Source organism: Crocodylus siamensis, chromosome 1 (assembly GCF_052110815.1).
Source record: "Crocodylus siamensis isolate JL-2025a chromosome 1, ASM5211081v1, whole genome shotgun sequence".
NCBI classification, from domain to species: Eukaryota; Metazoa; Chordata; order Crocodylia; family Crocodylidae; genus Crocodylus; species Crocodylus siamensis.
In genome coordinates, this window is record NC_143395.1 from 232,138,422 (window position 1) to 232,163,981 (window position 25,560).

Here is a 25,560-nt window from a genome sequence, read left to right on the forward strand (position 1 = left end):
GGGATATTCCACTGGTAAGGCATTATTATCCATTCTTTATGAATCCCAGATGTTGAAACTTTAACCCCTTTTCTTTGTGTTTCTGTTTCAGCTTCTGATATAGCTGCGGAGCAGGGGCAGATTCTTGTAATTGCCACTGCTGCTGTTGGTGGATTCACTCTCCTGGTCATCCTCACTCTGTTCTTCCTAATCACTGGGAGGTAATTAAAATTTTGCTATACTAATTTACCCAAGGTGATTCATCCCAAAGAGAGGTTTCATATTCATTATTAGTACAATTAATGCATGGTTTGAGTAGTAATAGGACTTTGTGAAGAACAGCTGTAGTGTTATAAATGTCATCTTTATTCAGTATCATCAACTCTCACAATGCTATTGTGAGTCCCATGGTATTTGGAGTTTTGCTTATAGCTTCATCCCATGGAGGCCCTTGATTCTGTAAAAAAGCTAAGCTTTCATTGCTGGATTTTTTTTTATTTTAAGTAAATCTCTCACCTTCCTGGTTGCAGAGAAAAAAACTTGAAAACATAACCCAGCTGCTCCTTAATAACTCAGAATAAGAAGAAAATTAAAATAACCCATAATATATTCTACATTTTAAATCTCATGGTTTTAAGCAAATCACACAATTTGTGCAAGTGGCAGCTGACTCCTATTTTTTGAATGCACGGGGTAGGCAATCTGTCTTGCTATATGCAGCCATTTTAGTGACTTATTTTGATTTATTTTCATCTGTATAAAATTTTGAAAAAGTAATACCCGCAAAGCAGCAAATACAGAGATTGAATATATGAACAGAAATGGTGCAGATTGAAATCTTTTCTCATGTGCAAAGTTTGGTTGTTTTCTCCCTTATCTATTAATTTCGGTTTAGTGATAGAATCCGGGCCTTCCTAAACATGAGATTGAGAGCATGGTTAAGGCCATGTAATTTAAGAATAATATGAAATTAAACAGAGTATAAAAACATTTGGAAAAATCTTCAGGCAGTGATATCTATTAGGCTATAGAATAGACTCCCCAAGGGAAATGGTGAGAGCTTTGTTTGCTTGGGATTTTTAAAATGAAAGGGAACATAGCCATACTAAATTTGCTGAAGAGAACATTGCTATGTTGGCAGGAGGATTCACTAGATGATCTATAAGGACTTACCCAATTCTCATATTACTATGATTCTCTCATACCATTTCCTTCTTTATAATACAGAGATGGATTTGTTTTGTTTGTTTCCCCTCCTTCTCCCCTCAGCTTGTAGTCAAATGCAAAATGAGGGGTGGGGGGTTCACCCAAGTTAAAGGGGAGGAAAAAAACCTCCTCTTGGAATCAAGTAAATAAGGTACTTTTATGAACAGAGTAGCCTGTTTGGTAGGGCTGTATTTGTGCTACCCTGGTTGGGAGGTGATTCACTTGAAGCAGAAACTGTTAAGTTTGCTAGTTTGTGGATAAGTAGTTCATAGAGGGTCCTATAGAAAAGGCAGTCCTGTGGAAAAACCTGAGAAAATCCTATGTGAAAATTAAATTCATAAATACTTCAACAGGGAAATTCATAATTTGCTGGTGAAGGAAACTCACATATTGGATATAACTGTGGACCAGATTATACCAGATGGATGGGTATGACGTGACTTCTGTACTGTTAATGTAACAGACTTGGTCCTTACTAATACCCAGATACTTCTGCTGGATGTGGATAGAAGGAAGTTGCACCCTAAGGAGAAATTCTTAGTGCCTTATGGCTGACAGAAATCAATTCCTTCCTGCAGCAGTTCAAAACAAGCTGTGTTGAAACCAGGTCATGATGCAATAACACCTCTATAGATAAAGGACTGATACAGCGAGCCTACAAGGAGTGTTTGAATTGAGAAATATCCTGTCAGGATGGCTATTTAGCGTAACTCTGTTTCAAACTGAACCAAAGAGCAAGTTCTGGGTAGTAGCAATGAATGTAACAAAGAGGTGCAGCTAGGGGAGAAGGCAGTGTCCAATGTAGCTGGTGTTTCAAAGCCTTTCACAGGCAGATTGAAAGAGCTGTAAAACAACACAGTAATAAAGCTAGGGTGTTGACAAAATTATTTATAGAAGCCAAAAAGAGGAACTAATCACTGCTACTATGTTTGCTAGTGTCTTATTCAAAAATAATGATGATCTTGGGAAAATTAGGATTAGGGGTCACAACAGATCATACTGAAACCAGGGAATGTTTCTGTGTTGTAGAACCCAACATCGGATTCCCATGGCATGTTAGGCAGTGGTGTAAGAGAAGCAAACCTGCATGTTGGAGGATAATCTTTTGGCATCCTCAGTTATTATTGTAAAAAACACAGTGGAGACCTGAGAATAAGTGTTGATTCCAGAAGTCTTAATCCACACACTGTTCAAGATAGCTGCTCATTTCCTCATGTGACAGACACTGTGGATAAAGTGTCAGGAACAAAGCTTTCTAATATATATTTTTTGGTATCTGGATACTATTAGATAAAAATGATACCTGAGGATAAAGGGAAAACTGCCTTTGTGACATTCTATAGATTGTTTCAATTCTGTAGAATGTCTTTTGGACACTTAAATGCACCAAGGACATTTTAGAGGGCAATAAATATCTAACCCAAGTTTCAAGAATTTAAAAGCATCTTCACATAACTGATTTCTTTATTTCCAATAAACATTTTGTAGTTGCGGAAAGGACTCTAGAACTTTTTAAGGAGGCAGCATCTTGTTAGGACATACAGGCCATGAAGATAGACAGTAAGGACTGTAAAGTCTCTACAAATCTTTGTACAGAAGTTTGTAGGTCTCTATGGCTTCTACAGGAGACTGGTACAAAAATTTAAAGGGCAAAAAAACCTGTATCTAGGCTGAAGGTAACATCAAAATGTATTTGAGTCACTGAGACAAAGACTTATAAAACATGTTGTGCCTAAATTCCTGGGTCTACCCATTGTGGCTGTTGTTGGCTTTGCATTTGAACAAGCACAGCATGAGCAGATGGGTTTGGGAGGTCACAAAATACATGAGGAAAACCAAGTATATGGCTACATAACTAGTGTCTGGCTATTATGAAGGCCCCAAAGGCCTGTTATCTGCATGCACTAGGTATAGAATGTGTGATGTGAATTGTGTATTGTCCCTTATTAGCTTGTAAGGGATCTTGAATGGTCTGTAGACTAAGTCACCTGGAGTCAAAATGTGTCCTCATGTCTCCACTGGGTTGTTTTTACAATTAAGTGTCCTGCAGAGGCTTCTTATGAGTACAACACAGAAGGATACCTGTCTAGCAGAATTGAAAAAACAGCCCAAATAAACCTTCACACTTCACCGTATATCTGAAAGGCAAAATATGCCTGCAGAGGTTTTCAGTAGAGTAAAAGCGCTAGAAAGAGACTGAGCTTGTGACATCAGGCAGGACCAGTCTAAGAACCCTGAGTTACTTTTTGTGTGCCAATGGATCTGCTAAAGGAGACTCTCATTAGGGAGTTTTTATGGCAATCAAGAACCATTACTCGCTGATCATCTGGTTACAAGTTTGCACATATATAAAGGTAACAGACCTGTTTTGGCAGCAAGCTTTCATAAAACACTACTAAATCAGCAGCATGATAATGAAGCAGGAGGCTACTTGGGTTATGAAAAGACATTTTGCTAAGTATTTGGTAGATTTTTTTGACTGGTCATGGTTGCAGATGATATATACCAGGTACTTTTTTGTCTTATTTGTCATGCAAGAAGAATGCCAACAAAAGGAAGCCAAACGTCTTTGGGGGAAATTTCTTAACTTTCTACATCCTGGACACAGATATATTTGAAAGAAATATTACCAGAAACACCAGCTAGAAATTGTCACTTGCTGGTAGGATGACACTTTTTCAAAGTATATCAAATCACAGCCACTAAATGTTAAAAGGACAGAGAGAGCTACACATGCACTGATTGAACATGCAGTGTTGCACTTCAACCCACCAAGATGCACCTGCAGGGATCAAAGAAAGGAATTTGAATCACAGTTATCTGATTTTTGCCAACAACTCCAGATAATCAAGATAGGGACCAGTACAGTTCACTCTGTGAATACAGAAATAACACCACTGATTCCATGTTTAGTGTCGTACTTAGTGAAGGTCAACAAGACTGGAAAAGAAAGACATATCTTTGTAATCTTTGCATATAACACTAATCTATCCTTTTCTCTCCTTAGAAATTATTTGTAGACGCTGAAAATCCATGTTCCCTTTGACATTATGCTTAGGCAGCAAGAACTTGCAAGGCTGTTTTCAAATTCATGGGTGGGGGATGCAATGCAACCTTCTATCTGTGACCTGTGACAGCATTTGAGAAAATTAAATAATATTTGAGATTGAAACAAGTGTATCGGGCACAGGATACCATGGAAAAAAAGAATTGTGAACCCATCTGGAGAGGGAGAGAGAGTGTGGCTGTACAGTGAGGAAATAACCCTCAAACTTACTCCTTTTGAGGAGGAGCTTACACAGTAATTAAGTAAGGAAACAATTTAATTTCACTACTGATACAACACGTGACAGCTCATCTCTATAGTGTGTCAAGAACTGGTGCATAGATTCACTGAAAGAAAGGAAAAGAAAAAATGCTAAAGGGGCTCAGTAGAGGGATGCAAAAAATAATTTGAAAAGACCCAATCAGGTTCCTATAGCACATAACTGGGAGGTTGGATGTACAGGGGAATTGCTGGTATGTTCTTAAGACCTCCACAGAGCAACATTCCAAAAAAGTCTGCCCACAATGAATTAGCCTGGCCTAGAGGATATATATAAGCTCTCTAGTTACTGATCATTTAAATGAAGGTATAAGAAATATACCCATGACTGAATGCAGGACTTGGAAAACCATGTGGATGGCAAATCACCTGGATTTCTAACTATGACAACAGGAATGAGACTTTTGCTTCCAGTTCTTATTGGAGTGGAGAAAGCTGTAATGGTCAGTGCAGATCATTTGTAGATAGTACTATATCTTTTCCATAGGGCTAAGGGTTTTATCTAATTCTATGTCATGTTATTGTCCCTAACTAGGGAAACTAAAAAGAAAGTTAAGGTCTGTCTTTGTGGACTTGAATTACTACTCTCAAAGTCTCAATAAATCATTTGATTGCTATAAGCAAGAATTACAATCTCTATCATTATGGAAATTAATGTACTGTTCACTTGTGACAGAGTAAAACAATAGAACCATCAGTGTTAACATTCAATTAAGATAAATGGGAGAAGTTAACTTCAAAACCTACTTGTGACAAATTAAATTCTTGGAGTGTAGGCAAATATCTTTACGAGCAGCTACCACTGTAAACACTGAAAACATTAGACTGTTTCAGGGGCATAAGGGTGTATTCAACCAAAGACAAGCTTCTGAAATAAATGATTGTGTAGAACCAGCAATTGGAATTCCTGAAATATAATTTGAAGGCTTCTCTTGAAAGGAAATAAGTAGTGGGATAAGCTGTGTATTGAAATGAATATTCCTCAATCCTTTCTGCTTTCATTTTTCCATTTGCTAATGTTAAGAACATCAGAGGTTCTTTTTGTTTTCTAGCATCATACTGAATGGCAGTATTTCAATTACATAAGATATGAATTCATTTTGAAGTATTGCTTAAATGCAGTGATAAGAGAATATTCTTTGGAAATTATTCTCTGAAGACAGAGTGAGAACATTTTGAATAAATACTCAATTTACTATAGGATTTGAGGCAAATTTCAGCGTAAGAGATTGGATTGGTACCATACAGATGTGCTCTGCTTCACTGTTTAGAATTAGCAATTTGATGAACTGTCAAATCACAAGGCTGCTGATGAGTCTATTCATATCAGAGAGACAGGGCGAGATAAGCACCTAACTGTGTACTTCAATGAATGATTATCCACTAAGAGCAAACAGGAAGCAGTTCTATCATATTTCAGATATAGAAATGAAAGCTTTAATGACGTAAAACTAGAAAAAAGTCATAGGGGATGGCTGTGTAAATTGCAGGAAATTCATCATTAAATTCTATTATAATTTATTTTGATCATAAACCGAAAATTAATTTCTCTAATCTTGCAGCTACCAATACTGAAAATATGCCAAAACTGTAAAATTTGTTGTTATAACTCATACAAGCTCCCCTTGCTGGCAGATGCTTCTGTACTTGCTCAGACCTAAGGCCCTGCATACTCTTTGCCTGCTGGGGAGATGGGCAAAATTCAGAGTAGAGGTTCTCAGCCTTTTAAGATTCAGGACAGTCCTCCATAACTTTTTTGTTTGTAATGGCACATCTGCTGGGAAACACATTGTAGTGCCTCCATTTACCTCAGTAGGTCTCAACCAGGGTTTGCAACATGAGTATTCAGGGTTGAACCAGGGAGGGATGTGGCAAACTGGGCACTCCTGCCTGCCTTAGTTTTATCAGATAACCCACAGCCTTTCCTGGTCTGGCTCTGCACAAAGTGTAAGTGGCAGTTTCACCCAATTGCAGCAGCGGTGGTGGCAGTGTCCATGCTATAACAAAGCTGTTGCATTACCTAGTTGAGAAACATCAGCTGAATTAGTTTCTTTGGCTCTAGGCTTCTGGGAACACAGTCCAAGTGTGAGCCCTGTGTTTGACATCCTCTTTGGAAGTGGGAACCCCATGGCCAAGGCCCCCAAACCAGCTCTGACTTGCCCAAGTGTCTCAGTAAGACCTTGGGCACTCTCAAAATTTCCACCAAAGCCAGAGACCTCTCATTTACTTCTTTATTTTACCTCTTATAGTTAGGGCTATATGGTGAAAGCAAATTGCATGCAGATTCACATGCAGATTCTGCCAATATATTTCTAAGCACACGCGACTTTTAACTCATGCAGAAAGCATCATAGATTTACTAAACCTTGAAAAATATTTAATATCTGCACACAACTCCCTCTCTCTCTCCCTCCACTATTGTAACCATTCTAAAAGAGCTCTAGATTTTGGTCAGTTCTTTCTAGGTCCCCAGTCTTCCCAGTACCAGCCTACTGCCCATCTTCTCTTATCAGCTGGTCAGTTTGCGAGAGAAATATACTAAGAGCAGACTTTTTCCTTTTTTTTTTTTAAATAACTGTTCAGTCACTTGTGTCGTCTCAACTAAGCCTCAGTGATGACTTCAGGCAAGCAACGTTTCTTATGAAATGATCTGTTGCTTAATTTCCCTAACCTATAGTCCAGATTGGGAAGAATAGTTTCTTATAGCATAGCTAACCCCAATAACAGCCCCAGAATACTGGCATACCAATTCATTAAATGTTAATGACCATTGATCACTCTGTGCTGTTCATTCACTGAAAACACCTCTTGGGACTCCAGTCCAATATGAGGCCAAAAAAACAAAAGGGGCTTCACAAAATTAAATTGAGTTTGAAGTTCATTATAACTACTTACAAATATACACTGAATCATCATCATACTCACACAATTGGCTGCATTTTGTTTACTCTGTATGTTCACTGATATCTTGCCTGTGGTAACAACAGCATAAATGCACACATTGGAGTACAGGTCCAATCAGAGAAAATGCCCAGTTTTGACACTAAAATAATTTTAAACCTAATTCTCTCTCAGCCATGAACTTGGTCCTACTAAAGATATCACCCACAATAATCCTTACCTATTGCAGATTTCCTGGGCCGTCATGGCTACAACCTCACTCCAACACTACGATCTTAATCCTTTAATTTAGCCCATCAGTAGTATAGGCTAGGGACAGACATTACACACAAACTGGTTTAAGTGATCAAAACTGGCTTAAACCTGTAACAGAACAGATGCACAGTACACGTAAACTAGTTTGAAAATGGCTGAAACCAGTTTGAGATAAACCGGGTTGAATGTAGTATCATACTTAACTGATCTAGGTCAAATCGGTTTATGCAATGTCTGTCCTAGATCCTTTCCTGGTTTAACTTAAACCAGAGTGCCCCAGCATCCCAGATGATTTGCAGCCCTGGGCAGGGCTCTCAGTTTCACAGCACCAACTTAACCATTCACAGACACCAACTTAACAGGGGCATCAAAACTGCTCCCACCATCGCAGACTCTATGCCTCAGCAGCAAGAGCAGCCATACAGCATTGCTCTTGCAGGAGCAGCTGGGTATAAGAGGAACAGCTGGGAGTGGTGTTAGAAGCCAGAGGATGTTTTTTAGTCCCCAGCATAAATAAAACACCTATGCCCTCCCCTCCCCCTAAGTTCTCAGAACCATACCCTTATGGCACTCCTTGTCTGCACTTTCCCCTGCTTTCCTGCAGGGTTGCCTAGGGCACAAACCCTGCTTGTTATACCTCTAGCAAACACAAAGGTAAGGCATTAAGGAGTTAATATTAGTTATTTGTCACCAAACTGGAAGAAGTTTTAGGATTTTTTAATCAAATATAAGAGGTATAAACCTGCAAATGAAGTATCTGGTTTGAGCTAAATGTGAAAAGTTTGGATTTATTGCATCTCATTTGAATTTTAGTGTAGGTCATTTTACTACTAATCAGCCCAAGCACATTTTATTTTTATTTGTATGTAGTTTATTCTAGATGCTCATAATACATAATTCTTTCAAAAATTCTTAACAAAAGATATATTTTCTGTATGTTCAGTATAGGTGATTCAGCACTGGTAACCAAAATAGTTTGTCATAAAACTGAACATAAAATGCCATGTGGTTTTATTCTGTATGTGATAAGTTTTTTAATTACAGCTCTGTTTCCTTGTTTTTCAAAAGATGCCAGTGGTACATCAAGGCCAAAATGAAGTCTGAAGAAAAAAGAAGGGCTCATTTGCAAAATGGGCATTGTAAGTTGTGCAACATTTCATTACTTAATGCCTTTCTCATATTTTAAATAAATTTAAGCATTGCTTTCTCTACACCTTTTGTCCATGCTCCTGTAACCTATTCATTGTGGGTAGACCACTGTTGATTATGCAGTTAGGATCTCTTTTTTAGCTGTGCATTCTCTTCTTGAATTTCATTGAAATATTTGCATTTATTATAGTGAGCATTTCAACATTAGTACAATTCAGTAGTTTTTCAGGCTAGTGGGCAAAATAACAGCTGATGTGAAATGTCATGTGTGTTGTGTATACACATGCACACATACATATATGTATATATGGAGAGATATATATACATATAGAGAGATAGATAGATATATGCAAAAATGTGGCTTAAGACTAACAAAACCTTACTCACGTAACTATGCCATCATTTTTATAAACCCGTGGGTGAAGGGCATGTGCTTGCGAAGAGTGGAATCTTTCGAAAAGTCATTATACGCACATATCTATATACGTGTATGAGTTTGTGTGTGTGTGTATAATGACTTTTCTAAAGATTCCACTCTTTTTATGCAAATGCCCTTTGCCCATTGGTTTATAAAATGGTGACATAGTTATCAGTCAGCAAGTTTCTGTTAGCCTTAAGCCACATTCCTCCTTACAGAAGTATAAGGATCATTACAGTGACTAAAGAGCCAGTGATTAAAGCTGCCTGTTGTGAGACAGTAATGTGCACATCGGCAATGGACACTGTCAGTGCCTGTTATGTCCTTCAGAAAGACATATCCTGGGGTGTTGTTCTCAGTGCCACTTGTCCAAAAAGCTCTGGGGGCAAGGCTAAAACTCTTCTTGCTGGCAGCTTTGATACAGGCTTTCTCAACCTCTAGGAGGTCTTAAGAAAAGCCTCAGTTTCCTCATGTCTGAAAGTTCCACTTTTAATTCTCAGCCCACTGCAAGGTCTCAGGCTGCTTCTTCTCAGAGATTTCATTCATTTACTTCAACAGTGATGTCTGTCTGAGGTAGAAGGGTGTACCTCTCAACAGAGGCTTTTTCCCTGGCACCTGAGGGGCAAAGAATCACCATTATTCTGACTCCATTCAGCCACAAAATTGAAGAGACTCATTCCAGTACTCCAGCTAGTACCAATGTGTAGGAAAGCTTTGACAGTTTGGACTAAAACCCAAAGACTTCACTGCTCATGGCAGTGTCCTCGTGGTAGTTAGAATCTCAGTCCAAAATACTTCCATATCATATACATCCTTCACAGTTGTAGTAACCTTCTCAGCATCAACTATGTCTTTAGTGTCCAAGATCTTGATATTTATGACCTCAGCACCAAAATCCTATATAATAGAGTGATTTCTTCTGGACTTGATACAAGTCACTTTCATTGGAAGACTCGGAGAGATCATTAAAAAGCAACCTGCTGGAGGGTCAGCAACCTGAACCAACCTCACCTCTTTACAGGTCCTAATTGGATTGTCCCTTTCCCCCAGAGGTAACAAATTTATTTTCCTATCTTCTGTCAGATAGAGCAGAGTATCGTCTCCTCCATGTCCCCCATCTCCTCCTTAAGAAGCTCCATGGGAGGTAGGGAAATATTCTAAGGAAAGCACCCTTATGCCCCTGAAACAGTCTAATGTTTTCAGTGTTTACAGTGGTAGCTGCTCGTAAAGATATTTGCCTACACTCCAAGAATTTAATTTGTCACAAGCAAATTTGAAGTTAACTTCTCCCATTTAGGGGAGTTAGGAAAAGGTCAAAATTTCATAGGTGTCACTTCAGCTAGTACCTTCTGATGTACCATCCACCCATATACCATAAGAGTCATGGGCGACTGCTGCCTTCCGAGTCTGAGGCGGCATTCCCCAGGGGCCGATCACTGCACCAGTGGCAAAACCAGAAGTGCACTTCCAGTTTCGCGGATGGCACTTCCAGGGGGTGCACGGCCGATCACAGGGGGTGCGCGTGCACCCATGTGCACCCCCTGTGTGTCACCAATGATAAGAATACTCCTCACTATGTCAGCTACGGCCATTCTAGACCACCCAGCAATCTGTACCACCTCCATTCCAAGAAGCCAGCTTAATCCATTGTGTCCTGGGTCCTTTATCTAAGCAGAAGATTTGGTTTATTTGGATAACTCTGCTTCTTCAACCTCAGAGGCAAGAGAAAGATAATGGAGAAGAAGATAATTCACTCAACAAGGAGCATGTAATGGCAGCTGCTATTCCTTATTTGCTTCTGGTGAGACCATGAACACACCTACATCAGCTTCTGCCTTCCAAATATTAGGAAAATACATTTCAAAAGCTTAAATATTTCCCTCAAAATGGCCAAGGGAAACAACAGAAACTCTTGGACATACTTTACTCAGCAACACCAGGGAGCTTAGCCATGCCAATAAATGATGGCCTGTTGAAGCCTACCAAATCCATCTGGCATCAACCTGCTTCTCTCTCAGCCATCTCCAAGAGAGGAGACAGAAATTATCAAGTCTTTACAAATGGTTTTAAACATTTTTGTTCCCATCTCTCAACTAGCCCTCCGGTTATGCAAGCTGTTCAGGAGAAGTCAAAGGACTAAATCCCTCTAAAATCCATCTCCAGAGAAAAGAATTCCCTAAAATTGGATCTATTCATCCAAAAGACTATTCAACCATGAGTTTGCAAATGAGGATAGCAAATTACCAAGTGCTGTTTTGAAAATATTGGACAGATGGTTGTATTTTGTTGATAAATTGTTCAAGGAATAAACGTCAAGATGAGTTTAGTTCCATTATAATGGAAGTCCAGCTGTCTTAGTGGGGCATCTATGCTATTGACAGCACCTTTGACTCTGCTCTGCATATCTCTAGGCATTCCTTTGTAATGGTAGTTCATCACCTACTCTTCTTTCAGAGTGGAGTCCTGTATTACCCTGCACTTCTTCACTGGGTCTGCATGTTACAGCATTAGAACAGACTGATGCTCCAGAGACTTCTCATTATGAAGTATGATAATGATGACAATGTAGAGACCAGACAGCTTCATCCAAACAAAATACTTGATAGCAATCAGAGATAAAACAGTCAAAATAACAAAGGACTAATTGCATACTATTTTATGTAAAATTTAATATTTCCCTCAAAACTTAGATAGCCATAGATCCCTTTATTGCCTGTCATAGGATCAGAGAAAATTAGGTTGGAAGGGACCTCAGGAGGTCATTTAGTCCATCCCCCGCTGCTCAAAGCAGGACCATCTCCAACTATCTCATCCCAGCTAAGGCTTTGTTTACCCAGGTCTTAAAATCCTCCAAGGATGGAGATTCCACAGTCTCTCTGGGTAACCTGTTCCAGTGCTTTACTACCATTCTAGTTGGAAAGACCTTCCTAATATCTAACCTCATCTTCTCTGGCTGCTTCTTGCTCTGTCATTGGCCACCACTGAGAACAGTCTATCTCCATCCTCTTTCAAACCTCCCTCCAGGTAGTTGAAGCATACTTTTAAATCCTCTGACAGTCTTCTTTTCTCCACGCTAAATAAACCCAGTTCCCTCAGTCTCTCCTCAAAAATCATGTGCCCCAGCCCCCTTGCCCTTTTTGTTGCCCTCCACTGGACTCTCTCCAGTTTATCCACATCCTTTCTGTGGTGGCCCCGAAACTGCACATTTTATTCCAAATGTGGCCTCACCAGTGCTGAACAGAGGGGGAGAATCACTTCCATTGATCTGCTTGTAATGTTCCTGCTAATTCAACCCAGTATGACATTAGCTTTCTTCAAAACAAGGGCATGCTGTTGGCTCATATTCAGCTTATTACCCACTGTAACCCACAGGGGTTTTTTTGCAGAGCTGCTGTTTATCCAATCAGTCCCCAGCCTGTACTGGTGTGTGGGATTCTTCCATCCTAAGTGCAGGACCCTGTACGTCTCCTTACTGAACCTTCATGAAATTTCTTTTGGTCCAATCCTCCAATTTGTCAAGGTCTCTGAATCCTAGCCCTACCCTCCAGCATGTCTACTACTCCCCCCAGCTTGGTATCATGTGCAGTCTTGATGAGGGTGCTCTCCATCCTATCTTCCAGGTCACTGATAAAGATATTGAACAAAACTGGTACCCAAATCGATGCAATGCCCCTTGGGGCATTGCACTTGATACTGGCTGTCAACTAGACATCAAGCTATTGACCACTACCCTTTCAGCCCAGTGATCCAACCAGTTGTCTATCGACCTTACAGTGCATTAACCCAATGCATACTTCCTTAGCTTGCTTGCTAGAATGTTGTGGGAGACTATATCAGAAGACTTGCTAAAGTTGAGGTATTTTGCATCCGCAGCTCTTCCCACATCCACAGAGTCAGTCATCTCATCATAGAAGGCAATCAGGTTGGTCAGGCATGACTTCCTCTTTGGAAACCATGCTGACTCTTCATAATCACCTTCTACTCCACCAACTGCTTAGAAATGGATTCCTTGAGAACCTGCTCCATGATTTTTCCAGGGAGTGAGGTGAGACTGACAGGTCTGTAGTACCTCACATCCTCCTTCTTCCCTTTCCTAAAGATGGGCATTACATTTGCCCTTTTCCAATCATCCAGGACCTCTCTCAGTTGCCACAAGTTTTCAAAGATAATGGCCCGACGCTCTACAATCACATCAGCCAACTCCCTCAGCACCCTCCAGTGCATCATGTCCAGCCCCATAGATTTGTATACATCCAACTTCTCTAAATAGTCCCTAACCTGTTCTTTTGCCACTGCTAGCTGTTCACCTCCTCACCAAACTGTGCTGCCTGATGCAGTCTGGGAGCTGACCTTATCTGTAAAAACGGAGGTGAAAAAAGCACAAGCCTGCTAAGCCAAGCCACTCTTCTGCCACATGTGCGAGTCTTCTTGCACATTCCAATGATGCACCTTCAGTAAGGTTTCTTTAAAATACAACCAGCTCTCGTGAACTCCTTTCCCCCTCAAACTGGCTTCCCAGGGGATCCTGCCCATCAGTTCCCTGGGTGACTTAATGTCTGCTCTTCTGAAGTCCAGGGTACATATTTTGCAGCTCTTCTTCCTTCTTTTCTGCATGATCCTGAACTCAGTCATCTCATGGTTGCTGCTATCCAAGTTGGCATACACTGTTACATCCCCTACCAATTCTTCCCTGTTTTTGAGCATCAGGTCAATAGTACAGACCCTAGCTGGCCTTTCCAACACTTGCACCAGAAAGTTGTCCCCAACACTCTCCAAAAACTTCCTGGATTGCCTCTGCACTGCTGCATTGCCCTCACAGCAAATATCAGGTTGACTGAAGTCCCCCATGAGAACCAAGGCCTGTGATTGGGAAATGTTTGCTAGCTGTTTGAAGAAAGCCTTGTCCACCTTATCTTCCTGGTCTGATGGTCTTTAATAGATACTCGCCATGACATCACCCTAGTTGCTCTCTCCTCTGACCCTAACCCAGAGACTTTCACCAGGCCTGTCTGCAGTTTCATACTGGAACTCTGAGCAAGTCATACAGCTCTTTTACATAAATCACAACCCCTCTTCCTCTTCTCCTCTGCCTGAATTTCATGACCAGTTTGTACCCACCCGTGTCAGTGCTCCAATCATGAGAGCTATCCCACCAAGTCTCTGTTATTCCAGTCATGTCATATGAACATTACTCTCTGACTTCCCACTTAAGCCTCTAGGAGGACTGGAGAGATTCAGGTTCTTATGTCAGGTCATCTCTATGCCATGTTTTGCCATGGACAAGGGAATCTTTATTCTGCACCTAAATTCCTACCCCAGGTATCTGGAATTCTCTGTAAATCTACTTTTATATTAATTGCATCCTAGATTACTTCTTTTAGACTCTCTGTCACTCTCTCATTCTTGCTGTCCTGAGCAAAGCAAAAACATACATGTAGCAAGAGCTTTGCCATTGTGTTTAGATAAAACAAAATAATTCAGTAGTGCATAAACTATTCAAGGCATCTGATGGCAAGGTAAAAGGGAAGACTTATGGATGTTTTGTTTTCCCAGTAGGTGTCTGACTTTGTCCAAGCTAACATTTCTCCTAGAGCTCATTCTGTTAGACCTCAGCAAGCTTTCTCTCTGCCTGTCAAGGACACATATCTATGTGGACCTCAATCCCACACATATATGATTTTGCTTTCCCTCATGTAGGTCAGTTTTGTAGGGCTGTCCTGAAATTATTAATCAAATAAAACATCATGTACCTACTTCCCGCATGTATACAACTGCTTATAACAGTAGACAAAATTGAGGAAAGAACATCCATTGCTCAGCCCATAGTAAGCATGGTTCTTTACGTTGTACTGTCAACACAGGTTCCACAAGCTGTTTTTCTGACTTTTTACTGTGGAGAATCTCAAGCATAAGGACTGAGTGCTCAACTGAAGGATTCATACATCAACAACCATGATTACAATCCTGTCTGATTTGATCCTTTTGTTGTCTGTGGGGCTCATTTCTGTCATGTTCACTCATATTGAGGAGTAGATTACTCCTTAAGTAATTCCACTGAATTATTATTGTATTTATCATGTAGCAAAGTCACTCTTAATGTGAGGGTGACAGACTCGCATCCCAGATTATAAGCCACACTTAAAAGTAGTGTGTCCATTTATCCTGGGACAGTCCCACAGATTACCAAGTGCTGCTTTTAAAATATTGGACACATGGTTGTATTTTGTTGATAAATTGTTCAAGGAATAAACATCAAGATGAGTTTAGATCTGTTACAATGGAAGTCCAACTGTCCCAGTGGGCTGTCTATACTATAGACAGCACCTTTGACTCTGATCTGCATCTCAGTCCTGCATTTCAGACTTTCTGCATTCAGTGTATTTCATGACAGTCCTGCATTTCAGACGCTAGTCCCAGCTGGCTGGTAAAATTTAAAATGAGCTTCTCAGGCATGGAGTGTAGGGTGGAGAGGCAGAGTGGCACAGTCTGTGAAATTAGAAGCCCTAGCAGACAGCAAAATTGCCCTAAAATAAGTTAGTTTGATTAGTGGGGAAATGATTGTTAACATCTGTGAAGTAAAGAACAATGGGTCATTAATGGGTCATTGACTCCCTTAGCTGCCTGAATAGTAATGCCACAGCTGCACCACTCCTAACCTCATCCCTGCCTCAGCCTGCAGAACTATTGCTGACTTGAGGGGGATGGGAACAGTTCCCTGGATTTCACATTGTCCCATATGGTCACCCTACTTTAAAGCCTGGTGGGAGTTTAGAAGTGGAAGGGACTCTTATTTTTAAATCAATGGATGGGTTTTCATACTGTTAAGTGCTGGATTGGTAGATCTGAAGTCCTCTATTGATCCAAATATAGGCTTTTACTCCTGTTGCATCATTTCCTCAGTATCTCTGAAGTCTCACCTAGAAAGACCTTGAGGATGGGAGAGATTTTTATTTTCATACTTATTTAATCCTTGGAAGATCTGTTACTGCCAATACACTTGCCACCTGTTGTGCATTTCTGAGATTAGTTTTAGTAATTTTTAGTCACTATAGTGTTCAGTTTGTATGTGATAATCATAATCAGTTTGACAATTATGATAAGCTTAATATGCTTTCTTTCTTTGCAGTGCGTTTCCCAGGTGTCAAAACATACATTGATCCAGACACATATGAAGATCCCTCTCTTGCTGTCCATGAGTTTGCAAAGGAGATAGATCCTTCAAGAATTCGTATTGAGAGAGTAATTGGGGCAGGTAAAAGCACACTTATTTAAAGAACGTTAACAATGATAACTGCCTCTCTTAGATAACTGCCATTCTGAAATCACAGCACAGTGCTAGGTGATCAAATATTTTATGAAATGTGTACAGTTTCCCATATCCAAGTGCACTCCAAAACAACTCTCACACTCAGATCTAATGGTGCTGTAATAGAAATTTTTCATATCCTGCCAATTCCAGAAAGCAGGACAAGGTGTATTCTACTCTGACAAACCTAGGTGAAGGAAGTGGGAGCCAGTTATTCCCACAAAACAATGGAAATCTGGCTGATAAAGGCCAATGAGCTTCCTTGCACATAATAAGTCAAGATAAGTGGCACATAGAAGAGAAGGACTGTGGAGTTCTCTCTATCATTTAGCTCCTTTTTGCTTATTAGAGACCTGTGCTGGGTTCCCTCTTTCCTCTTCACTAAAAGAAGAACAGCAATCACAAGTGGACCATTAGTCTTTCTTCCCTTCATAAACTGGGTAAGGTAATCTGGGGAACTTTGTCTCCAGAAAGCAAGTGTGTGTGACTTTAGGGATGAATGGATGAGTACTCATAAGAAGGTATTTTTAAACTTTTTTAAAAGGCAAAGAAAAAAGACTTAATTTGACTGCAGAGAACACTGGTGCCTGTCTCATTTCTGAATCCAGAAAGACAGTCTCCAGAAAAGGATAGAGATATTGTCGCAGAGCACTTGGGTGCCCTGCGCCTGAAAGCAGAGATGGCTCAGGAGAAACCCCTAGAAGCAAGAAGGGGGAGGCTCAACTGCCAGTCACCAGGGCAGCACAGGTGCTGGTTACTAGGGCAACCAATGGAACCAGCTGACAGGAAGGGACAGGGCTTGGCCCTTCTTAAGCCCAGGCATGAGGCCAGGAGGGCAGTTCCCCTCTAGCAGCCAAGAAGGGGCAGCTCGGCCAGTGCAGAGAGAGAGGAGATCGGCTGCATGAGCATCCCCTGGTTGCTGCCGTGGGTTGGAGTATTTTCCTGGTAGGGATCAAATGCTGTCTTGACCGGATGGTTTAGTTTTATGGTATAGCCCAGGGGCTTTGTGTTTTTGTGTTTCCTGTTTTAACCGGAGGACCGGGTGAGGCTATTAGGGGTTGGAGAAGGCCTCATAGGGACTCCACGGTAGCGTGGGGATCCTGGCACCAGAGAGGGCGCAGCATTTGGGGTGCACTGGCCCCAGCCGCAGAGCAAGGAGGTGGTGATAAACCCCAGAGCAAGGGGGGCAGTAAAGAGGCCAGAAAGAGGGCCACGAGGGGCAGTGAAAAACCCCAGAGCAAGCGGGGCAGTGAGGAGCTTGGAGAGAGGGCCGTGAAGAGTGATGAGCCCCAGAGTAAAGGGGGCTGCGGGGAGCCCCTGAAAGAGAAGGCAAGGACCATGTTAGTACCATCTGTGAGGCTTGGGCTGTGGCGTAGGGGTAGAAAAGGTGCCGGAGATAGCACCCCCTGGTACCGGGGTGCATAAAGTGGGCAGCTTCCCGCTAATTACATCAGTCAATTAATCAATTAAGATCAAGGCATGGCAGGTGAGTAAGCAAGCGGTTAGCCCAAAACAGGAAGGCGCAGCCACCAGTAGAAAGGCTCCAGCAGAGATACTCCTGTCACAGACATGAAGATACTTTATTATAATTAAAAGAACAATTCAGGGCAGGTAGGTGTAGACAAAATGAATACATATTTACCAAGTAATGGGTTAAAACAGGGGCAGGCAATTATTTTGGGCAGAGGGTCGCTTACTGAGTTTTGGCAAGCCATCGAGGGCCGCATGACAGGCATCCCAGGGCTGATAAATGTTAATTTTCTAAATTTTTAGGGGCTCCACAGGCCTGATAGAATGGCCTAGCAGGCCTCATCCGTCCCCTCGGCCGCATTTTGCCCACCCCCGGTTAGAAAGTAAATGGGATAGGCAAGCACATGACCAGAAGGGGACACTTAAATTGGAGGATGGGGCTGGGCAGCCTCACTATAAACACAGGCCCTCAGAGCTGAGTGGGAAATTGCTGCAGAGAGCCAGAGGGGTAACATTGCCCGGCCGGAGCTCCTGCTCCCAGAGCACCTGGAGGTTAAGGGTAGGAAGTATGGGGATGGAGGAGGTTCCTGGTCCTGGGACATGACCTAAAACTACTCCCTGGTAGGGAAGGATGATGTGGTGGGGATGCCTGTGGTAGGGTGGTCCCCAGGCAGGAGCCCCTAAGGGGACACTTGCATGTCTATACACAAATTCCAGGAGCCTGGGGAATAAACAGGAGGAACTTGTTCTCCTCCTAAATGCAAATAACTATGATGTCATTGGGATAACAGAGACCTGGTGGGACTCCACCCATGACTGGACCATGGGTCTAGAAAGCTATACCCTGTACAGGAGGGATCGAGTGGACAAAAGGGGTGGGGGCGTAGCTCCCTATGTCAAGGAAAGCTACGCGTCTGTGCAAGCTGACATTGGCACCCACAGTGGACGACTTGAGACCCTCTGGGTTAAAATCCATGGGGAACATGGTGCAGAGGATACTATGGTGGGGGTCTACTACAGACCCCCTACCCAGAGTCAAGACCTTGACGAGGATTTCACCAGGGAATTGACTGCGGCCGCACAATCCCAGTGTATGGTTGTCATGGGAGACTTTAAGTACCCAGATATCTCATGGGAAGAGAGCTCGGCCAAATCTGAGCAGTTGCAAAGCTTCCTCTCATGTAGATGACCTCTATCTGACACAGGAAGTCTGCGGGCCGACAAAAGGTAAAGCACTGCTTGACCTCGAACTGGCAACTGGGGATGACCTAATTGGCAACCTAACAATCGAAGGGAAGCTGGGTGACAGTGATCATGAACTGATCACCTTCACCATCTGCCGTAAAGCTGGCAAGTCAGTCAGTTGTACAGAAGTCCTCGACTTCAGGAAATCTGACTTTGACAAGCTAAGGAGGCTTGTCCAAGGGGCCCTAAAAGGCCACAACCCAATGGTGAGGGGAGTTCAGGACGCGTGGATGCTCCTCAAGGGAGCAATCCTGGATGCACAAGCAAAGTCCATCCCGTCTTAGAGGAAAGACAGCAAAAGGGCACAGCAGCCCCCTTGGCTCTCCAGGGAACTGGCAGACCTCCTGCATCTTAAAAGGAAGACCTATAAAGGATGGAGGACTGGAACCGCCACCAAGGAAAAATACTCTGCTTTAGTCGGACTTGCAGAGAGCAAATCAGGAAAGCCAAGGCTGTGATGGAACTCCAGCTAGCTACAAATATCAAGGAAAATAAAAAGTCCTTTTTTTAGATATATGGGGAACTGGAGGAAAAGCAAGGGCAGCGTTGGACCCCTGCTAAACCAGATGGAGCAACTGAAGACTGATGTCCAGGAAAAAGCGAACTTTCTAAATGGGTACTTTGCATCAGTTTTCCATCAGCCCCATGGGACGACCGTACCCACTATGGGTCAGGGAGACCTGGGTGATGGATATTCCTTGCCCTCCACTGAAGCTGACCTCATGAAGGAACACCTTGAGAGGCTGGATACCTTCAAGTCAGCCAGCCCTGATGGGTTACACCCAAGGATACTCAGGGAGCTGGCGAGCATCATAGCTCAGCCCCTGGCACGGATCTTTGAGAGTTCTTGGTGCTCTGGTGATGTGCCCGATGTTTGGAAGAGGGCCAATGCGGTGCCTATCTTCAAGAAAGGGAGGCAAGTAGATCCGGCAAACGGATCTGGAAAAGATTATCAAGGAGGCCATCCTTAACAGACTAGCTGAAGGCAATATCCTGAGGGATACCCAGCATGGGTTTGTTGTGGGTAGGTCTTGCTTGACCAATCTCATTTCCTTTTATGGGGCAGAGTTCAACGTCATATACCTCAACTTTAAAAAAGCCTTTGATCTGGTATCCCACAATCATCTCTTGGTTAAACTGGCTAACTACGGCCTTGACGTCACCATAATCTGCTGGCTGGGGAATTGGCTCTGCGGTAGGACCCAGAGGGTGGTGATCGACAGGAGCCAATCATCTTGGTGTGTTGTGACCAGTGAGGTCCCACAAGGCTCTGTCCTAGGGCCTATACTGTTTAACATCTACATCAGTGATGTGGACATTGGTATCAGAAGCAGACTGACCAAGTTTGCCGACGACACCAAACTCTGGGGTAAAGCATCCACACCTGAGGACAGGAGGGTGATCCAGGCGGATCTGGACAGACTCATGAAAAGGGTGGACGAGAATCTGATGGTGTTCAACACCGAAAAATGCAAGGTTCTCCACCTTAGGAGGAAAAACCTGCACCATGCTTATAGGCTCGGTAGCGCTACGCTGGTTAGCACTACAGATGAAAGGGACTTGGGGGTCATGGTTGATCACAAGATGAACATGAGCCTTCAGTGTGATGCTGCAGCTAGTAAAGCAAGCAAAATGCTGGCTTGCATCCATAGATGTGTCTCAAGCAGATCCCAGGACATCCTTCTCCCACTGTACTCGGCCTTGGTGAGGCTGCAGCTGGAGTACTGTATCCAGTTTTAGACTCTGCAATTCAAAAAGGATGTGGAGAAGCTTGAAAGGGTGCAGAGGAGAGCCACGCACATGATCAGAGGTCAGGAAAACAGTCAGACCTTATGATGAGAGGCTGAGAGCAATGAGGCCATTCAGCCTGGAAAAGTGCAGGCTAAAGGGTGATCTGGTAGCCATCTATAAGCTTATCAGGGATGCTCATCAGGATCTGAGGGAATGACCGTTCACCAGAGCCCCCCTAGGGATGACAAGATCGAACAGTCACAAACTCCACTGTGACAGGTTCAGGCTGGACGTAAGAAAGAACTTCTTCACTGTCCGAGCCCCCAAGGTTTGGAACAGACTGCCACCTGAGGCGGTTCAAGTGCCCACTTTGAATGCCTTCAGAACACATTTGGATGCTGAACTTGCTGGGATCCTATAATCTCTGCTGACTTCCTGCCCCTGGGGTGGGGGGCTGGACTTGATGATCCTCCAGGGTACCTTCCAGCCCAGAAGTCTATGAAATCTATTAAATGCCATGCCAGTGCCTCCCTGAGAGGTGATCTTGTGGCCACCTACAAATTCGCTGGGGGACAGCAAGGGGTAGGAGGGCACCCCTTGTAGCAACTAGAAATAATGGCCACAAACTGACAGAAAGCAGATTCAGGTTAGATGTCAGGAAGAACTTTATGGTAAGGATTGCCAGAATCTGGAATGGGCTTCCGAGGGTGGTGGTGCTCTCCCCTGTCTTGGGGGCCTTTAACAGGTGACTGGACAAGCACTGACTGGAGTCATCTGAGGCCAGCAGTCTTTCCAGCCGAGGGCAGGGGGTCATACTCAATGATCTGCTGAGGTCCCTTCTGACCCTAACAGCTATGAATCAATTAAAGGCGAGCATGGGGTGCCATATAGCCTCAGCACCATAACCTGGTGGGTTACCCTATAGAGGGGATAGGCAAGGGGTCCAGGTATGTCATCAGAGGCCTGAGGCCCAAGGGGCTTAAGGCCTAGTAGCCCCAGTGAGGGGGTGGTATAGTGGCCCCAGTAAAGAGGCATGTGTGTGTGGGCCATGTAGAGTAGGGTCCACGTAGTTGGGCCCGAAGGACTGTGCATAGGCTGGCCTTAGTGATCAAGTGAGCTGTGCTTGGAGGGGCCTGAGAAGGCAGACCCATATGAGAGGAAGATGGCTAGCTGCTCAAGAACCTGACCAGAGAAACCCTCAGCTGGTCAATTCTGGGGCCAGGACCAGAAGGTTCAATGTGCCAGAGCGCCCACTGCTAGGGACATCCAGAGCCAGGGGCCTGGGGTTCTGACTGGCCTAGAGGTGAAGCCAGGGTCTGTGTGGCCGAAGGTCCTAGAGGGGGCCACTGCCAAGAGGGTTCAAGGAGCTTGGCAGCCCAGAATGAGGGTGGAAATTAGACTGCCTAAGAAGGAGGGATCCAGCTTGGGGTCCAAATGCCAGGTGGGCATAGAAGGAGGTCCATTGTGGGGCCGAAGCTATATAGTGATGCCATCTGTGAGGCAGGACATGGTATAAGGGGAGGTTCAGAGCCCTTAGCATCAGGCAGTAAATGGGCAGCCTCCCACTGTATAAACAATTAGATACATCAAAGTCATGGCAGGTAGGCAGACTGCCCTAGACAGGTGGGCAAGCCAATGATCTGAGTGGCCGCGGAGATGGCTGCGTTACAACATATCACAGGCTCTTAAGGTTAACAGAGGTTACCACCTCTTTTTACACAAACCTAAGAAATCAGCCTCTGATTCTGAGTGTACCTGAAAGGGTCCCATTTACCTTACCCTCACCACTGCCAGCTGTTGACCTCCACCACCATTTTGGGAGGCAGTACTGAACACAGAACAAGGCTCAACAAGAAATCAAGATCTACAAATTGGTATAAGCTTAATGCTCAAAACCTCTGGCATTTATGCCTTTTTAGGCAGGTCTAAGTCCTCTTGGGCTCAGGCTGTGGACCAACTAGCTAAGCGGCAGTTCTGCAGAAAGGACCTGTGCCCTTAATGTGAAGAAGGCTAATGGCACACTGGGCTGCATTAGTAGGAGTGTTGCCAGCAGATTGAGGGAAGCAATTATTCTCCTCTATTTGGCACTACTGAGGCCACATCTGGAGTATTGTGTCCAGTTTTGGGTCCTGCACTACAGAAAGGATGTGGAGACACTGAGAAAGTCCAGTGGAGGGCAGCAAAATGGTTACGGGGCTGGGTACATGATTTGTGAGGAGAGACTGAAGGAACTGGGCTTATTTAGCCCGGAGAAGAGAATGCTGTGGGCGGGATTTAATAGCAGCTTTCAACTACCTGGAGAGTGATTCCAAAGAGCTTGGAGCTAGACTTTGCTCAGTGGTGGCAGATGACAGAACAAGGAGCAATTGTCTCAAGTTGCAGCAAGGGAAGTTGGGGTAGTAAAAAAATGTGTGGAAAAGCTTTCTCATGAAAAGGGTAGTAAAGCAGTGGAACAGGCTACTCAGAGAGGTTGTGGAATCTCCATCCTTGGAGGTTTTTAAGACGAATGTAGATAAAGCTTTGACTGGAATGGTCTAGTTGGGGATGGTTGTGGTTTGAGCAGGGGGTTGGACTAGATGACCTCCTGACATCCCTTCTGACCCTCGTTTTTTATGATTCCCTGATTCTGTTATTTCATTATCTGAAGAGGGAACTGGCTGGAAGGAGGATGAGGAGAGCCAGAATACAAAGGGCACTGACTAGGAATATCAGGGGTCTGGATATAAGGCTTGGCTAAAGTAGGTATGGGCGAGTTTGTTGGGGAGTATAGTGAGGATATGGAGCTTACTAAAGTATCCAGCCTGTGCTATATAATTGAGGAACATTTAATTTTGCAGTCCTGTGATGTCTGTGATAGTTACACAGCAATAAAAGTCCCCAACAGCAAGGAACATGCTAGAATATTCTAAAATGCAGTTAGCTTAATGAGATGGGGAGGGGCAGGCATACGGTTGTAGGGTTTGGGGGATGGAGAGGCACACCAATCTTCTTTCATGTGCTTGAAGTTTAGCCCCCATGTGATACACCTCTGAAGATTTTCAAACATAGAAGGTATGTATTATTTCCCTTACTCACCCTCCAGATATATTGAAACACAGTGCTAATCCCCAGTCCACTACAACAAAGTATGCAGAGTGGGAGAGGAGCCTGAGGAATCACACAGCAGCCCACAATTGAGCTAGCAGTGATACAGATTCGCATGAACAAAGTTAGTTGACACAGTGATAAAAAACTTGCACCTGACCTAAACCAGGGCTTTCACTGCCACTATGAGGAAATTCAGGATTTTGTAAAGAAGCAGCAACCAGTGCTACAGGCACAGATTCACCCCCTCCTCCCAGCTCCCCTGCCCCCATCATTGGGGTTAGCAGACCATGCCTTGGAGGCAGTAGCCATAGACTTCTTTTAAGTCTCTGAATTATGTAAGAGGCACTGTTGAGCACAGAGGGGAGAGAAGAGGGTCCCCCCACCCTCTCAGCACCCTCTTCTCTCCCCTCTGTGCTCAACAGTACCTCCCCCCCTCCCCGCCTGCTGCTTCCATGGCTCCCAGCTTTCCTGGGGAAGGAAGAGGCTCCAGAGCTGCTTCTGCCCACCTCCAGCCAGGGGCTCAGCTGGAAGTAATGGCAGCAGCAGCAGTGGGGAGATTTCCCTTCCCTAACCCTGCTCCTGGGCTGGGAGGAGCACCCAAGGGTATTGGGCAAGGAGGAGGAATCTCCCTACTCCTGCTGATGTCCCAGGCTGAACTCAGTTCCCTACAGAGTTCCGGAGTTCCCCCACCTCCAGGGAAAATGGGGACACTGGTAGCACGGGAGGGGGAGAATGGGACAGGAGGGGACGTACAACTGAGCATGGAAGGGGGAAAATCTTACATGATATGGGGACTTAAGGATCCCAGCTGTATTCCCATGGTAGCAAAAGCCCCACCCCCCTCCAGCTGCTATTTCCATGATGGCAGGATAGCTCTGCACTTCCTCTGGATCCATCCCAACTGCCACTGCATCATTCCTTAAAGCAAAGTTCAAAAAAATATTAGTGCAAACAAGAAACAGTGAAATTCAATGATTTGCTCAAATTCCTGAACCAAAACATCTGTAGCCTGGGTACATCCAAGGGTGTACCCTGTCCACCAGTGGAAGGGATGGTGGTCAGACAAGAGTGCTGAGAGGGGGGTCTGCCACCTGGGATCAGTTCCTTCTCCTCTCTACAGAACCAGGCCAAGACAAAGTGGTCAGCAATATATAAATGTATTCCTACAATAAATAAATATAAATAAGAAACATTAAATATTTACAGTAAAATTAGTATGTGACACCTTGTACCTGCAGTCAACCTATTACACAACTACAAGGGACTGCAAAAACATGAACTGGGTTATTCACAGCATATGCAATAATTAACCCCATTGCACAGAATAAACATTAACACTTTGGAACAAGTCCAGGCAACAACACAATAAACACATATGAACATCAATGTAGATAAGCCCAGGTAGGTTGAAGTAGCAATACCATAGATGTACACAGGCAACAATACAGGTAAGTTCTGATTATAGACAATAAACACATATAGACAGTG

General features: G+C 43.6%; 1 protein-coding gene across 1 annotated transcript in view; it reads left to right on the forward strand.

The window, feature by feature from the left end:
- EPHA6 (EPH receptor A6) overlaps window positions 1-25,560 on the forward strand; it is a 973,304-nt gene that overhangs the window by 736,370 nt on the left and 211,374 nt on the right. Inside the window, exons 9-11 of the mRNA XM_090058840.1 lie at window positions 92-200; window positions 8,735-8,805; window positions 16,360-16,485. Of these exons, the coding sequence (XP_089914966.1) occupies window positions 92-200; window positions 8,735-8,805; window positions 16,360-16,485 (306 nt within the window). The remainder of the gene's footprint in view (window positions 1-91; window positions 201-8,734; window positions 8,806-16,359; window positions 16,486-25,560) is intronic.